This window comes from Oncorhynchus kisutch, linkage group LG1 (assembly GCF_002021735.2).
Source record: "Oncorhynchus kisutch isolate 150728-3 linkage group LG1, Okis_V2, whole genome shotgun sequence".
Classification (NCBI taxonomy): Eukaryota; Metazoa; Chordata; class Actinopteri; order Salmoniformes; family Salmonidae; genus Oncorhynchus; species Oncorhynchus kisutch.
In genome coordinates this window covers 2,519,732-2,537,806 of record NC_034174.2, presented here as the reverse complement: position 1 = coordinate 2,537,806, position 18,075 = coordinate 2,519,732, and the positions used below count along the sequence as shown (strand labels likewise).

General features: G+C 49.7%; 1 protein-coding gene across 2 annotated transcripts in view; it reads right to left on the bottom strand.

The window, feature by feature from the left end:
• The window catches only part of LOC109880437 (extracellular matrix protein 2), a 31,125-nt gene that overhangs the window by 4,596 nt on the left and 8,454 nt on the right, over window positions 1-18,075 (bottom strand). For both annotated transcript variants that reach the window (XM_031834994.1, XM_031835372.1), the window contains exons 3-6: window positions 10,935-11,123; window positions 9,093-9,806; window positions 4,287-4,402; window positions 125-260 (exon numbers count right to left, since the gene is read on the bottom strand). In XM_031834994.1, coding sequence (XP_031690854.1) covers window positions 125-260; window positions 4,287-4,402; window positions 9,093-9,806; window positions 10,935-11,123 — 1,155 coding nt within the window. The remainder of the gene's footprint in view (window positions 1-124; window positions 261-4,286; window positions 4,403-9,092; window positions 9,807-10,934; window positions 11,124-18,075) is intronic.

Genomic DNA, 18,075 nt, shown 5'->3' with positions numbered 1-18,075 from the left:
TTGTCAAAGTATTTTAGATTGAAGCACTATATGGCCTGAAACACCCCCAAAAGAAGTTTGAAAAGTAATTTGTATTTTTATCCAGTAAGTAGCAGCAGGCAAATGAGTTATTTCTTTGTACTACCTTGGAAGCTGTTCTCTTCGATCCCTTTGAGGTGATTCTCGTTGATCTTCAGCTCCTGTAGTGTTGATGGGAAGTCTGGTAGGACCTTTTCTAGGAGGTTGTTGTCCAGGTAAAGACGGCTCAGGAACTTCAGGCCCTGAACAACAAACATTAACAAAGTCTGTGTGTCTGTGTGCGCGCGAGCGCTGGGGTGTTGCGAAAGCTAGACGATCAATGTCAGTTGTTTCGTTGATATGTAATAGTAATGGACAATAAAGTTAACCTCTATGCTAATGAGATTAGCATGAGGTTGTAAGTAACAAGAACATTTCCCAGGACATAGACATATCTGATATGGGAAGAAAGCTTAAATTCTTGTTAATCTAACTGCACTATCCAATTTACAGTAGCTATTACAGTGAAAGAATACCATGCTATTGTTTGAGGATAGTGCACAGTTATGAACTTGAAAAGTTATTAATAAACCAATTAGGCACATTTGGGCAGACTTGATACAACATGTTGAACATATATGCAATGGTTCATTGGATCAGTTGAAAACTTTGCACATACACTGCTTCCCTCTAGTGGCCAAAGACTAAATTGCAAAGGGGCTGGAATAATACATTACGTCCTTTCTCTTGCATTTCAAAGATGGTTCAGAAAAAATACAAAACAAGGCATGGTTTTTTCGTTATATTATCTTTTACCAGATCTAATGTGTTATATTATCCTACATTAATTTCACATTTCCACAAACTTGAAAGTGTTTCCTTTCAAATGGTACCAAGAAAATGCATATCCTTGTTTCAGGTCCTGAGCTACAGGCAGTTAGATTTGGGTATGTCATTTTAGGTCCTGAGCTACAGGCAGTTAGATTTGGGTATGTCATTTTAGGTCCTGAGCTACAGGCAGTTAGATTTGGGTGTCATTTTAGGAGAAAATTGAAAAAAGGGGTCCGATCCTTCAAGAAACATGTATCATTGACATGTAATAGTATTGGCTAATAAAGTAGATCAATAAACATGTATCATTGACATGTAATAGTATTGCCTAATAAAGTAGATCAATAAACATGTATCATTGACATGTAATAGTATTGGCTAATAAAGTAGATCAATAAACATGTATCATGTAGCAGTGGGTGGGTGTGACCTGTAGCAGTGGGTGGGTGTGACCCGTAGCAGTGGGTGGGTGTGACCCATAGCAGTGGATGGGTGTGACCCGTAGCAGTGAGTGGGTGTGACCCGTAGCAGTGGATGGGTGTGACCCATAGCAGTGGATGGGTGTGACCCGTAGCAGTGAGTGGGTGTGACCCGTAGCAGTGGGTGGGTGTGACCCGTAGCAGTGAGTAGGTGTGACCCGTAGCAGTGAGTGGGTGTGACCCCGTAGCAGTGGGTGGGTGTGACCCGTAGCAGTGGGTGGGTGTGACCCGTAGCAGTGAGTGGGTGTGACCCGTAGCAGTGAGTGGGTGTGACCCCGTAGCAGTGGATGGGTGTGACCCGTAGCAGTGAGTGGGTGTGACCCGTAGCAGTGGGTGGGTGTGACCCGTAGCAGTGAGTGGGTGTGACCCGTAGCAGTGGGTGGGTGTGACCCGTAGCAGTGAGTGGGTGTGACCCGTAGCAGTGAGTGGGTGTGACCCGTAGCAGTGAGTGGGTGTGACCCGTAGCAGTGGATGGGTGTGACCCGTAGCAGTGGATGGGTGTGACCCGTAGCAGTGGATGGGTGTGACCCATAGCAGTAAGTGGGTGTGACCCGTAGCAGTGAGTGGGTGTGGTTTGGAAAGAAAACTGTCGATGTTGGCACTCCTGTCACGATAGGGAGTTTCTTGTTAACAAAATCAAGCTGTATTTTTGTTATAGAAACGTCCTGACTGCCTCTAGATTCTCACCTTAAGGGACCTTGGAAATAGAGAAGTAAAACATACTAAACGGCACTTGGAATAAAACAGAGACAAAAACCTGGTTGGTTTCAACCAGGAGGCTGAAACTTCCAGCAGTATAATAACCCTAAGCAAACATCAGAATCCACAAGGAAATGTTTAGTTGACCACAAAATCAACAGTCTCCGGATTTGAATTACATTGACCTTCAGTTGTGGAAGAGTGCAGTTCATAAGAGCAGACAAAGGATATCAAGGATCTGTGAAGATTCTGTATGGAGGACTGGTCTAAGATCTCTCCCATGGTTTAAGATCTCTCCCATGGTTTAAGATCTCTCCCATGGTCTAAGATCTCTCCCATGGTCTAAGATCTCTCCCATGGTTTAAGATCTCTCCCATGGTCTAAGATCTCTCCCATGGTCTAAGATCTCTCCCATGGTCTAAGATCTCTCCCATGGTTTAAGATCTCTCCCATGGTTTAAGATCTCTCCCATGGTTTAAGATCTCTCCCATGGTCTAAGATCTCTCCCATGGTCTAAGATCTCTCCCATGGTTTAAGATCTCTCCCATGGTTTAAGATCTCTCCCATGGTTTAAGATCTCTCCCATGGTCTAAGATCTCTCCCATGGTCTAAGATCTCTCCCATGGTTTAAGATCTCTCCCATGGTTTAAGATCTCTGTGTTTTCCAATCTCATAAAACATTTTAGAAAAAGGCTCAGTGTCGTGATCCTCTTAAGGGCAGTATGATGTAGAAAACAGGAGATCCAATCATTTTGAAATATATATATTTTGTATTACTTTAACAAAATATTTCTCTGAGCATATTAGTATAAAATAATATAATCTTCCCCTAAAAATGTTTAGCATACAAAACATTGTTAAAATCCTGAATTTAAAAGGGATTCATTTGAGATGTTTTTGTCACAGGACTACACACAATAACAACCCATAATGTGAAAGCGGAGTGTTTTTTGAAATTGCACTAATTAATAAAAACTGAAAAGATTAAATGTCTTGGGTCAATAAGTTTTCAAACCCTTTGTTATGGCCTCAATAACTTCAGGAGGAAAAACCTATCTTAACAAGTCCCATAATAAGTTGAATAGACTCTGTGCAGTAATAGTGTTGAATATGGTTTTTTAAATGAATGACTACCTCATCTCTGTACCCAGACATACAATTATCTGTCAGGTCCCTCAGCCGAGCTGTGTATTTCAAACACAGATTCAACCACAAAGAACAGGGAGGTTTTCCAATGCCTTGCAAAGAAGAGCACAGATTGGTAGATGGGTAAAAATACAAAAAGCAGACATTGAATATCCATTTGAGCATGGTGAAGTTATTATCAACACACCCAGTCACTAGATACAGGCGTCCTTCCTAACTCAGTTGCCAGAGAGGAAGGAAACTGCTCAGGGATTTCACCATGAGGTGACAAACAGTTAGAGTTTAATGGCTGTGACAGGAGAAAACTGAGGATGGATCAACAACATTGTAGTTACTCCACAATACTAACCTAAATAACAGAGTGAAAAGAAGGAAGCCTGTACAGAATAAAAATATTCCAAAACATGCATCCTGTTTGCAACGAGGCACTAATGCAAAAATGTGGCAAAGCAATTCACTTTTGGTCCTGAACACAATATGCACATGTAGGTAGGGGTAAAATGACTTAATAAACAAAGAGTAGCAGCAGTGTTTGCATGTCTGGGTCAATATGCGCGTTTTGTGTGTGTGTGTGTGTGTGTGTGTGTGTTGGAGAGTCAGTGTAGAATGTAAGTGTGTGGTTAGAGACCAGTGAGTGTACATTGAGTCTGTTCAAGAGAGTCAGTGCCAAACATATGAATAACTATTTAATAAAATAAGGGGGTCAATGCAAATAGTCCAGGTAACCATTTAGTCTTATGGCTCGGGGACAGAAGCTGTTCAGGAGCCTGTTGGTGTCAGACTTGATAAGCAAGTCTGACACCAAGCAGAGAGAACGGTCTATGGCTTGGTTGGAGTCTTTAATTATTTTCCAGGCCTTCCTTTCACACAGCCTGATAAAGAGAGGTCCTGGATGGCAGGGAGCTGGGCCCCAGTGATGTACTGGGCTGTCTGCACCACCCTCTGTAGCACCATGTGATCCAGGGTGGTGCTATTAACATACCTAGCATTGATGCAGCCGGTGTGACTCTTACGTAGAAAGCGTGCGGGCTGATGCCAGAAGAGAAAGACTTGTATTATGAAGGTGAGATTCATACTTTCAAGACGTGTGGAGATGCTTGTTAAGCACTCTTATTTTGAAGGAAAGACTCTTACTTTGAAGGTGTGTGGGGCGATTCCAGCAGTTGTCAACTTATTCTTTCCCAGGTTGATGGACTCCAGGTTGGGGATGCCGTTGAACGCCCCCACTGGGATGGTTGTGATGGAGTTACCTGGTGGTTCAGCACAAACATTCATATGAAATCCCTTCACATTATTATCCTCAATGCTTAGATCGTCTAGATCAGGGTTGTCCAACCCTCTCCCTGGAGATCTTACAGTCCTGTGGGTTTTCAGTCCAAACCTCTCCCTGGGGATCTACAGTCCTGTGGGTTTTCAGTCCAACCCTCTCCCTGGAGATCTACAGTCCTGTGGGTTTTCAGTCCAACCCTCTCCCTGGAGATCTACAGTCCTGTGGGTTTTCAGTCCAACCCTCTTCCTGGAGATCTACAGTCCTGTAGGTTTTCAGTCCAAACTTCTCCCTGGAGATCTACAGTCCTGTGGGTTTTCAGTCCAACCCTCTAACTGGAGATATACAGTCCTGTGGGTTTTCAGTCCAAGCCTCTAACTTGAGATCTACAGTCCTGTGGGTTTTCAGTCCAACCCTCTCCCTGGAGATATACAGTCCTGTGGGTTTTCAGTCCAACCCTCTCCCTGGAGATCTACAGTCCTGTAGGTTTTCAGTCCAAACTTCTCCCTGGAGATATACAGTCCTGTGGGTTCTCAGTCCAATCCCAATTTAACACTGATTATACTAACTAGCTGCTCAACAAGACCTTAAATAGCAACTGCCCCTCAAAAAAACACAACTAAATCCTTTTGAAAATGGTCAGAAACATTTATTCTAGTGTCAAAATTGACTACAAAGTGAAAATAGGAGTCAGTCTGGTCTAAAACTGAGTTTGGATTCTCAGTGTGTTTCAATGAGTAAATGAAGGTTGGGTTTAGATTACAATGACACTATATATACAAAAGTATGTGGACACCCCTTAAAATGAGTGGATTCAGCTATTTCAGCCACACCCGTTGCTGACAGGTGTATAAAATTGAGCACACAGCTATGCAATCTCCATATGCAAGATGACACCGACAGAGATGGTCGCGTCCTTAAGAAACTATGTATTTAGTTTTTAATGGATTATTTCTTACATTGTTACCCAAAAAAATCTTAAGTCTTATTACATACAGCAGGGAAGAACTATTGGATAAGAGCAACGTCAACTTACCAACATTACCACCAGGAATACAAGTTTCCTGAATCAGATCCTCTGTTCAGACCACCACCCAGGACAATGGATCAGATCCTCTGTTCAGACCACCACCCAGGACAATGGATCAAATCCTCTGTTCAGACCACCACCCAGGTCAATGGATCAGATCCTCTGTTCAGACCACCACCCAGGACAATGGATCAGATCCCTGTAGCCAACCCAAAACAACAGAGCCGCAGAAGGGGCAGACAGAGCGGCCTCCTGGTCAGGCTCCGTAGACGTGCACATCGCCCACCGCTCCCGAATATACTACTCGCCAATGTCCAGCCTCTTGACATCAAGGTACCCTAACCAGAAACTGTGGATGGTCATTCACACAAAACTGAAAGTGCAAACCACATCATTTAACCATGGCAAGAGGTCTGGCTGAATATAAACAGTGTAGTTATTCACTGTTGGGTTTTAGTCTGGTAATCAAACGGGCGAAATGCCGGTACAGGGACAAAGTGGAGTCGCAATTCAACAGCTCAGACACGAGACGTATGTGGCAGGGTCTACAGGAAATCATGGACTACAAAAAGAAAACCAGCCACGTCAGGGACACCGACGTCTTGCTTCCAAACAAACTAAACACCTTCTTTGCCCGCTGTGAGGATTTTACAGTGCCACTGTCGCGGCCCGTTAACAATGACCACGCCCACCCCTCTCCTTCTCCGTGGCCGACGTGAGTAAAACACTAAAACGTGTTAACCCTCGCAAGGCTGCTAGCCCAGACGGCATCCCTAGCCATGTCCTCAGGTCATGCGTAGACCAGCTGGTTGGTGTGTTTACGGACATATTCAATCACTCCATATCCCAGTCTGCTGTCCCAACATGCTTCAAGATGGCCATCATTGTTCTTGTACCCAAGAAGTCAAAGATAACTGAACTAAATGACTACCGCCCCATAGCACTCACTTCTGTCATCATGAAGTGCTCTGAGAGACTAGTCAAGGATCATATCACCTCCACCTTACCTGCCACCCTAGACCAACTTCAGTTTGCATACCGCCCAAACAAGTCCACAGACGACGAATTCGCCATCACACTGCACACTGCTCTATCCCATCTGGACAAGAGGAATACCTATGTAAGAATGCTGTTCATTGACTACAGCTCAGCATTCAACAACATAGTACCCACCATAGTACCCTCCAAGCTCATCATCAAGCTGGAGGCCCTGGGTCTCAACCCAGCCCTCAACCCGGCCCCCCCCATGTGATGAAGGTAGGAAACACCATCTCCACTTCGCTGACCCTCAACACTGGGGCCCCATAAGGGTGAGTTCTGAGCCCTCTCCTGTACTCCTTGTTCACCCATGACTGCGTGGCCATGCATTCCTCCAACTCAATCATCAAGTTTGCAGACGACACTACAGTAGTGGGCTTGATCACCAACAACGACGAGACAGCCTACAGGGAGGAGGTGAGGGCACTCGGAGTGTGCGGTCAGGAAAACAACCTCTCACTCAACGTCAACAAAACAAAGGCGATGATCGTAGACTTCAGGAAACAGCAGAGGGCGCACCCCCGTGTCCACATCGAAGGGACAGTGGTGGAGAAGATGGAAAGTTAAGTTCCTCAGATCACAGACCTCCCGAAATGGTCCACACAGAGAGTGTGGTGAGGAATGCACAACAGCGCCTCTTCAACCTCAGGAGGCTGAAGAAATGTGTCTTGTCACCCAAAACCATGACAAACCTTTACAAAAGCATAATCGAGAGCATCCTGTCGGGCTGTTTCACAGCCTGGTATGGCAACTGCTCTGCCCTCAACCGTAAGGCTCTCCAGAGGGTGGTGTAGTCTGCACAAAGCATCACCGGGGGCAAACATTCTGCCCTCCATGACACCTACAGCACCCGATGTCACATCGGAGCACTGGAGCAGTGGAAACGCGTTCTCTAGAGTGATAATTCACGCTTCACCATCTGGCAGTCCGATGGACAAATCGGGGTTTGGCAGGTGCCAAGAGAATGCTTTCTGCCCCAATGCAGGCAGCACTAAAGTTTGGTGGAGGAGGAATAATGGTCTGGGGCTGTTTTTGCATGGTTCGGGCTAGGCCCCTTAGTTCCAGTGAAGGCAAATATTAACGCTACAGCATACAACGACATTCTAGACGAGTCTGTGCTTCCAACTGTGTGGCAAAAGTGTGGGGAATGCCCTCTCCTGTTTCAGCATGACAATGCCCCCGTGCACAAAGCGAGGTCCATACAGAAATGGTTTGTTACGATCAGTGTGGAAGAAATTAACTGGCCAGCACAGAGTCCTGATCTCGAACTCATCGAACACCTTTGGGATGAATTGGAACGCCGACTGCGAGCCAGGCCTAATCGCCCAACATCAATGCCCGACCTCACATAATGCTTTTGTGGCTGAATGGAAGCAAGTCCCCTCAGCAATGTTCCAACATCCTAGTGGAAAGCCTTCCCAGAAGAGTGGAGGATGTTATAGCAGCAATGTTCCAACATCTAGTGGAAAGCCTTCCCAGAAGAGTGGAGGATGTTATAGCAGCAATGTTCCAACATCTAGTGTAAAGCCTTCCCAGAAGAGTGGAGGATGTTATAGCAGCAATGTTCCAACATCTAGTGGAAAGCCTTCCCAGAAGAGTGGAGGCTGTTATAGCAGCAATGTTCCTACATCTAGTGGAAAGCCTTCCCAGAAGAGTGGAGACTGTTATAGCAGCATTGTTCCTACATCTAGTGGAAAGCCTTCCCAGAGTGGAGACTGTTATAGCAGCAAAGAGGGGACCAACTCCATATTAATGCCCATGATTTTTGTAATGAGATGTTCAACAAGAAGGTGTCCACATACCTTTGGTCATGTAGTGCATGTTTAGCAGAGGTCTTTTGTGTATAAAACGGAAGGGTAAAACAATCCACTAGCGATGCCCCAGGGGCTGATACCTGGAGGGGCAGAGGGGCTGATACCTGGAGTGGCAGAGGGGCTGATACCTGGAGGGGCAGAGGGGCTGATACCTGGAGGGGCTGATACTTACAGGTTCATCCAACAACACACTGAGGTTCTACGAGTGGTCTGAGGCAGTAGGTAAATAACAAGCGACTTTCAAGTGCAACTTTATACAATATTTTGGGAAACCACTCAGTTTTAAAACTACAACATTTTCTCTCAGCCCCTCAGGTGAAATGTGTAGAGCTGCAGGAAGTTAACTGTTATTTCCCCCCCCTCCAAAAATGGGACCTTGCGAAACTACGGTATGCCACTGCATGTGTTTAGAATAACTGTTGTACTCCGCATGACTACGTGTCCTGCAAGTCAAAACATGGTCCAAAGCCTAAACTCTCATAGTGTGCCTTTATTGTCTAATTATGCAAAGCCTCCTAAAACGGCAGCATGGAAAAATGTCTATCCTCAGGTTTATATTCCCCCCTCAGTTTTTACACCTGTTAACTTTAGTCCCTGTGGCCATATTAGGTATTACCAAACACACTACTCCCTTCTCAATAAAGGGATTGTTTTAGTAGTTGTGTTTAGAGTGGTTGTGAATGTAATTCCTATCTGGCTACAGAGACCAAATAGAAGTTGATGACCTGTAATCTCTGTATTGGTCTATGCCTGTAACAATGTTCAGGGAAGGGTAACATACACAGACTTACCCTCCAGACTTAGGGACTTGAGCTCAGGGATGTTGAGAGGAGGGAAGTTGGTCAGTTTAGCGTTCTCACACGTCACAGTGACATCAGAGATATCACAACCTAGCGGGAGGGTGATCCCAGGTCTATGTACCACCACCTCTTTTCCATCCTCCTCTTCTCTGTCAGTGGGCTTGGCTAGGGGAGGAGGATGGAGGTCCTCTTCGGTCGGCTCATCTGGAAACATTTGGAAAACATCTCCTCTCAGCAGCCACTCCATCTCCTCCTCTTCGTCCTCCTCCTCTTCTTCTTCTTCCTCTTCCAGCTCTGCTAGTTCCCTCAGTTTCTCCTTTAGCTCCTCCTCATGTCTTCTCCTCTCCTCCTCCAGCTTCCTCTCCCGCTCCTTCATGGCCACCTCCTCCTTTAGTCTCCTTGCCTCTTCCTGCCTCCTCTCTTCCTTCTCCATTTGCAGCCTCTCCTCCTCCTGCCTCCTCCTCTCCTCCTGCCGCCGTCTCTTCTCCTCCTGCCGCCGCCGCTGTCTCTCCGCCTCCTCCTTCCGTTTCTTCCTCTTTTCCTTCTCGAGGAGGCGCTGCTCCTCCTCTCTATTCAGGAGCTCAATCTCGGCCTTGGTGCGGGTCACCACGGGGTCAAGGATTGGGTCAAGGTCAGGGATCACAGAGTCAGGGTCGTTGGCTACTGGGGAATCGCCAGAGAAGTCAAGGCCATCACCACGGGAAGCTGGCCCAGCCAATCAGAACCACAGAGTGTTAGAGAGGAGGACGGAGAAGGGAGGGAGGGGAAAGAGGGAAGCAGAAATGGCCCAGTGAGAATTCATGTCTCCATCAATGATAATTTAAAAAGATATGAACTGCTATTCCAGATGAGTTGTTATGTATAAACTGAGCTGTTTAATAAGAGTCTGGAAGCAGCAGTTGTGATGTGTGTAGCATGAATGTGTGTGTGTGTGTGTGTGTGTGTGTGTGTGTGTGTGTGTGTGTGTGTGTGTGTGTGTGTGTGTGTGTGTGTGTGTGTGTGTGTGTGTGTGTGTGTGTGTGTGTGTGTGTGTGTAGCATGAATGTGTGTGTGTGTAGCATGAATATGTGTGTGTGTGTGTGTGTGTAGCATAAATGTGTGTGTGTGTGTAGCATGAATGTGTGTGTGTGTGTGTGTGTGTGTGTTTGTGTGTGTGTGTGTGTGTGTGTGTGTGTGTGTGTGTGTGTGTGTGTGTGTGTGTGTGTGTGTGTGTGTGTGTGTGTGTGTGTGTGTGTGTGTGTGTGTGTCATGAATGTATATGTGTATCTGTCTATGCATGTGTACTAAGGTGCAGAGAGTCAGTGCAGATGTCGAGTTGAAGCATTCAGCTGTCTGATGGCTGCTGAAAACAGTCTGAATAATACTGTGAAAATTATGTTAATGCCCTTTTAGTGTAAAAGCTGCCTGAAACTTCAGCCTGTTTTGGTGGAATGGAGTTTTGGCCTACCTGGTTAATAAAGGTGATAAAATAGTTCATAAACTAATAAGAAAGAGAGTTCCAAACCTCTGCCAATAACAGCTAGTTTTGTAAATAAGAATAAGAATTAGTTACTAACTGACATGCCTAGTTTTCAGTTTTCCCCTCCCCCACTCCAAAAATCATAGCAAAATTATTGTTTGAGAAATTGTTCTTTGCAAAGAAGCAATTTTGATTTATTTTTTACTTTGTTTTAAATGAAAAAAGTCTAAAATATCACAGTAAGGTACTTAATTGTTACCTAGAAATGATTGGATATTGAGATTAAAAAAAATAACTGTATTGGACCTTTAAGCTAAGTTAAGCTAGATAATGATACCCTTTAACACAACCACATCATTCAGACAAACACCTACCTGTGTCCATACAGACGGGACAGCACTCGCCAGAGGGGGTGTAGGGGAAGTGACATCGATGAGGAGGACATGTGACCTCGTCACACAGCACCTCCCCTCCGCTACACAGACAGGTAACACACGGCTTGGGGGACCAGACGGCCTGCTCAAACATGGTGATGCCCTGGTACACACACTGGCCCTTTTTACCTGCGGGAGAGATGGGGAAGGGCAGGTTTGTTAGGAGATGCTAGGTGACACAAGGCTTGGGGGACCGGTGGCCTGATCAAACCATAGAAATGTATAGAGATCTCTACTTGGAAATAACATTTTGTTGCATGAACATTGCCATCAAAGATATTAATAACTAACCCAAGATAATTCATATCTGTCGTTTCCAATGGGAGCAAATGAAGCATAGAGGACAAAACAATCAAGTCGGTTAAGGAATGCCTTCTCTGTGAGGTACGCGTGTGCAATAACTAAAGTCGCTGTTGAAACTTTGGCAAAGGGTCAATTCTACAAAACTTTGTGAACTTTGTGTGTAACGGATCCTAGTTTTGGGAACAGAAAACTGTGAGAAGAATTGTCAGAATGTCGGCTCAATTCCATCTCGCTCCATACTCTCCCACGGCCGGCCACTGTGCTTCCTCTCCTCGCCATATTTGGTGGGGAATGGAAAATCCAACCAGATGTTTCAGATTTATACATCCATTGAAACATCTGGCTCCTTGTTCTGTCTGTGATGCCATTGAGGGCCACCATTTTAAAGTAGTTAGCTGGGTGGGGATTCCAATTGGTTGGGAGGCGTCAGCCAATGATCAGAGCATTGTCTTCTGTAAGTAAGCATTTCACTGTAAGGTCTACCTAGTGGTCTAGTGGTCACAATAAATACATGGCACAAGACCTGGTTCAATAAATCCTCAATGGAGCTGCCCATGCTGTCACGCATGGCATAATGGCACAGATAAGTTGAGACCTCTTTCCTTCTCTACGACTCCAACATGCTGAGGCCTTGGCATACATATGCCCTTCTTAGCTGGGGGAGGGAAAGACACAGAAGGGGGAAAAGTGAGAGACAAAGAGAGGAGAGAGAAACATGTCGATGCTCTGGTACACACGTTGTCCCATAGTTAGGGAGGCAGAGACGGGGCAGAGGGGCTGATACCTGGGGGAGAGACGGGGCTGATACCTGGAGGGAGAGACGGGGCTGATACCTGGAGGGAGAGATGGGGCAGAGGGGCTGATACCTGGAGGGAGAGATGGGGCAGAGGGGCTGATACCTGGAGGGAGAGATGGGGCAGAGGGGCTGATACCTGGAGGGAGAGATGGGGCAGAGGGGCTGATACCTGGAGGGAGAGATGGGGCAGAGGGGCTGATACCTGGAGGGGCAGAGGGGCTGATACCTGGAGGGAGAGATGGGGCAGAAGGGCTGATACCTGGAGGGAGAGACGGGGCAGATGGGCTGATACCTGGAGGGAGAGACGGGGCAGAGGGGCTGATACCTGGAGGGAGAGACGGGGCAGAGGGGCTGATACCTGGAGGCGCAGAGGGGCTGATACCTGGAGGGGCAGAGGGGCTGATACCTGGAGGGAGAGATGGGGCAGAGGGGCTGATACCTGGAGGGAGAGATGGGGCAGAGGGGCTGATACCTGGAGGGAGAGATGGGGCAGAGGGGCTGATACCTGGGGGAGAGACGGGGCAGAGGGGCTGATACCTGGAGGGAGAGATGGGGCAGAGGGGTTGATACCTGGGGGAGAGACGGGGCAGAGGGGCTGATACCTGGGGGAGAGACGGGGCAGAGGGGCTGATACCTGGAGGGAGAGACGGGGCAGAGGGGCTGATACCTGGAGGGAGAGACGGGGCAGAGGGGCTGATACCTGGAGGGAGAGATGGGGCAGAGGGGCTGATACCTGGAGGGAGAGACGGGGCAGAGGGGCTGATACCTGGAGGGAGAGACGGGGCAGAGGGGCTGATACCTGGAGGGAGAGACGGGGCAGAGGGGCTGATACCTTGAGGGAGAGACGGGGCAGAGGGGCTGATACCTGAAGGGGCAGAGGGGCTGATACCTGGAGGGGCAGAGGGGCTGATATCTGGAGGGAGAGATGGGGCAGAGGGGCTGATACCTGGGGGAGAGACGGGGCAGAGGGGCTGATACCTGGAGGGAGAGATGGGGCAGAGGGGTTGATAACTGGGGGAGAGACGGGGCAGAGGGGCTGATACCTGGGGGAGAGACGGGGCAGAGGGGTTGATACCTGGAGGGAGAGATGGGGCAGAGGGGCTGATACCTGGAAGGAGAGATGGGGCAGAGGGGCTGATACCTGGAGGGAGAGACGGGGCAGAGGGGCTGATACCTGAAGGGGCAGAGGGGTTGATACCTGGAGGGAGAGATGGGGCAGAGGGGCTGATACCTGGAGGGAGAGACGGGGCAGAGGGGCTGATACCTGGAGGGAGAGACGGGGCAGAGGGGCTGATACCTGGAGGGGCAGAGGGGCTGATACCTGGAGGGAGAGACGGGGCAGAGGGGCTGATACCTGGAGGGGCAGAGGGGCTGATACCTGGAGGGAGAGATGGGGCAGAGGGGCTGATACCTGGGGGAGAGATGGGGAAGAGGGGTTGATACCTGGAGGGGCAGAGGGGCTGATACCTGGAGGGAGAGATGGGGCAGAGGGGCTGATACCTGGGGGAGAGACGGGGCAGAGGGGCTGATACCTGGAGGGGCAGAGGGGCTGATACCTGGAGGGAGAGATGGGGCAGAGGGGCTGATACCTGGGGGAGAGACGGGGAAGAGGGGCTGATACCTGGAGGGGCAGAGGGGCTGATACCTGGAGGGGCAGAGGGGCTGATACCTGGAGGGAGAGATGGGGCAGAGGGGCTGATACCTGGGGGAGAGATGGGGCAGAGGGGCTGATACCTGGAGGGAGAGATGAGGCAGAGGGGCTGATACCTGGAGGGAGAGATGGGGCAGAGGGGCTGATACCTGGAGGGGCAGAGGGGCTGATACCTGGAGGGAAAGACGGGGCAGAGGGGCTGATACCTGGAGGGAGAGATGGGGCAGAGGGGCTGATACCTGGACGGCAGAGGGGCTGATACCTGGAGGGAGAGACAGGGCTGATACCTGGAGGGAGAGATGGGGCTGATACCTGGAGGGAGAGATGGGGCAGAGGGGCTGATACCTGGAGGGAGAGATGGGGCAGAGGGGCTGATACCTGGAGGGGCAGAGGGGCTGATACCTGGAGGGAGAGACAGGGCTGATACCTGGAGGGAGAGATGGGGCAGAGGGGCTGATACCTGGAGGGAGAGATGGGGCAGAGGGGCTGATACCTGGAGGGGCAGAGGGGCTGATACCTGGAGGGGCAGAGGGGCTGATACCTGGAGGGAGAGATGGGGCAGAGGCGCTGATACCTGGAGGGGCAGACGGGCTGATACCTGGAGGGAGAGACAGGGCTGATACCTGGAGGGAGAGATGGGGCAGAGGGGCTGATACCTGGAGGGAGAGATGGGGCAGAGGGGCTGATACCTGGAGGGAGAGATGGGGCAGAGGGGCTGATACCTGGAGGGGCAGAGGGGCTGATACCTGGAGGGAGAGTCGGGGCAGAGGTCCTGATACCTGGAGGTTAATGTTAAAGATATTTCACAGCAGTTTAGATGGTATAATGATTCTCTACACCGAGTTCATGCTTTGTCAACTTAAATTAGGTGAACTTTTCCAATTTTAGCAAACTTGAAACGGCAGAGCAATTTCTGCATTTTCCAACCTTGAACAATTAAATGTCAACTTCAATGTCTTATGTACATCCCAAGGATCCCAGATAGTACGGACCGTAGTTGCAGCATGGTCAGTAATCAGGAATAACTGATGGACTTATTTTGTGTACTATATTCTCATTATTCTAGGAATTTGATTATATTCTTATTTTAAACTTTAAAACTGAGACTTCACTACCATCTTAGGACTCCAGGCATAACCTTGTCCCCGGGCTAAATGAGCACAGCACCAGCTTGTGATATTCCTCCATGTGACCAGTTTGGAGAGGAAGTTCTTGCTGTGTGAGGTTCCTCCAGGTGACCAGTTTGGAGAGGAAGTGTTGGCTGTGTGAGGTTCCTCCAGGTGACCAGCTTGGGGAGGAAGTGTTGGCTGTGTCAGGTTCCTCCAGGTGACCCGCTTGGGGAGGAAGTGTTTGCTGTGAGGTTCCTCCAGGTGATCAGCTTGGAGAGGAAGTGTTTGCTGTGAGGTTCCACCAGGTGACCAGCTTGGGGAGAATGTGTTGGCTGTGAGGTTCCTCCAGGTGACCAGCTTGGGGAGGAAGTGTTTGCTGTGTCAGGTTCCTCCAGGTGCCCAGCTTGGGGAGGAAGTGTTTGCTGTGAGGTTCCTCCAGGTGACCAGTTTGGAGAGGAAGTGTTGGCTGTGTGATACTCCTCCAGGTGACCAGTTTGGAGAGGAAGTGTTGGCTGTGTGAGGTTCCTCCAGGTGACCAGCTTGGGGAGGAAGTGTTTGCTGTGTCAGGTTCTTCCAGGTGACCAGCTTGGGGAGGAAGTGTTTGCTGTGTCAGGTTCCTCCAGGTATGACCGTGTCATGTTATCAGAGAGTGATGGTGGTGGAAGTGGAGCTCCAACAGCAGCTAACTGTTATCGTCTAGGAAGTCCAGACTTAATAACAATGGCGGTTACACCGGCCAAACCAGGACGACGCTGGGCCGATTGTGTGTCACCCTATAAGACGCCCAATCACGGCCGCATGAGATAGAGCCTGGAATCAAACCAGGGATTGTAGTGACGCCTCTTGCACTGAGATGCAGTACCTTAGACTGCTGTGCCACTCAGGAGCCAGTCGAGTGGACCGCCTCGTTGGCAGTCGAGTGGACCGCCTCGTTGGCAGTCGAGTGGACCGCCTCGTTGGCAGTCGAGTGGACCGCCTCGTTGGCAGTCGAGTGGACCGCCTCGTTGGCAGTCGAGTGGACCGCCGCGTTGCCAGTCGAGTGGACCGCCGCGTTGCCAGTCGAGTGGACCGCCGCGTTGGCAGTCGAGTGGACCGCCTCGTTGGCAGTCGAGTGGACCGCCTCGTTGGCAGTCGAGTGGACCGCCGCGTTGCCAGTCGAGTGGACCGCCGCGTTGCCAGTCGAGTGGACCGCCGCGTTGGCAGTCGAGTGGACCGCCTCGTTGGCAGTCGAGTGGACCGCCTCGTTGGCAGTCGAGTGGACCGCCTCGTTGGCAGTCGAGTGGACCGCCTCTTGGCAGTCGGGTGGACCGCCTCGTTGGCAGTCGAGTGGACCGCCGCGTTGGCAGTCGAGTGGACCGCCGCGTTGGCAGTCGAGTGGACCGCCGCGAGGCAGTCGAGTGGACCGCCGCGTTGGCAGTCGAGTGGACCGCCGCGTTGGCAGTCGAGTGGACCGCCTCGTTGGCAGTCGAGTGGACCGCCTCGTTGGCAGTCGAGTGGACCGCCTCGTTGGCAGTCGAGTGGACCGCCTCATTGGCAGTCGGGTGGACCGCCTCGTTGGCAGTCGGGTGGACCGCCTCGTTGGCAGTCGAGTGGACCGCCGCGTTGGCAGTCGAGTGGACCGCCGCGTTGGCAGTCGAGTGGACCGCCGCGTTGGCAGTCGAGTGGACCGCCGCGTTGGCAGTCGAGTGGACCGCCTCGTTGCCAGTCGAGTGGACCGCCTCGTTGCCAGTCGAGTGGACCTCCTCGTTGCCAGTTGAGTGGACCGCCTCGTTGCCAGTCGAGTGGACCGCCGCGTTGCCAGTCGAGTGGACCGCCTCGTTGGTAGTCGAGTGGACCGCCTCGTTGGCAGTCGAATGGTGGTCCTCTGTCGGTGTCCTTGACACCTCCGTTAGTCTGTCGGTGCCCTTGACACCTCCATAGCAGAACCAAATTACCTGGAGGGGTTTTCCCCAATAGAACACAGGGGGTTTTCCCCAATAGAACACAGGGGGTTTTCCCCAATAGAACACAGGGGTTTTCCCCAATAGAACACAGGGGTTTTCCCCAATAGAACACAGGGGTTTTCCCCAATAGAACACAGGGGATTTTCCCCAATAGAAGACAGGGGGTTTTCCCCAATAGAAGACAGGGGGTTTTCCCCAATAGAACATAGGGGGTTTTCCCCAATAGAACACAGGGGGTTTTCCCCAATAGAACATAATAATGTTTACATGGACACATCTGAAAACTGGCTACCTGATGACACTCTGAGAAACGCAGATAATCGCCAATCAAAATAAACATTTTACCCAGCAAGCATGTTATTTTTGGCAAGTATATTTATTCTGAGTTCAGACATACTGCATAAAGGTACAGTATGTGAAAACTACTTCTACTAAACTACATTCAGTTGTCCCGAACTCACTTCACTTGCGCTAAAGAGGGAGGCTAGCTTGGCTGATGCTAGCACAGATCAAGTACACAGCTGGAATGCCGATTAAGGTCTTCACATGTCCATTTGAAAAATTACTCAGAAAACCATGTGTTTTAATTGGCATATGCTTACTTCAAATATTGACCTGACGCCGATTAAGATATTGTCACGTTCTGTCCTTTATTCCTTTGTTTTGTCTTTATTTAGTATGGTCAGGGCGTGAGTTGGGGTGGGCAGTCTATGTTAGTGTTTCTATATTTACTATTTCTGTGTTTGGCCTGATATGGTTCTCAATCAGAGGTAGCTGTCTATCGTTGTCCCTGATTGAGAACCATATTTAGGTAGCCTGTTTTCCATTGTGTTTTGTGGTTATTTTCAGTCTTTGTGTGTCTGCACCAGATAGAACTGTTTCGGTTGGCACTTTGTTGTTTTGTATTTTAGAAGTGTTCAGTTTCTTATTAAAAAGACGCTGCGCTTTGGTCCTCTCCACCGCAGGCACCATGTTATGCGGTGTAGTGCACGGTGTCCCCAGTGCTTGTGTATAGCCCGGTGCAGTACATTCCAGCTGCCACCTCCCCGCACCAGTCCTCCGGTGGCAGCCCCCCACACCAGGCTGTCTCTCCTTCTTCTCACTACAGGTGCTCCAGCCTGTCCAGCGCCGCCAGAGCCTTCCTCCTGCCCAGTGCCGTCAGAGTCTCCCGTCTGTCCTGAGACGCCAGAGCCTCCCGTCTGTCCAGAGCCGCCAGAGCCGCCCGTCTGTCCTGAGCCGCCAGAGCCTCCCGTCTGTCCTGAGCCGCCAGGGCCGCCAG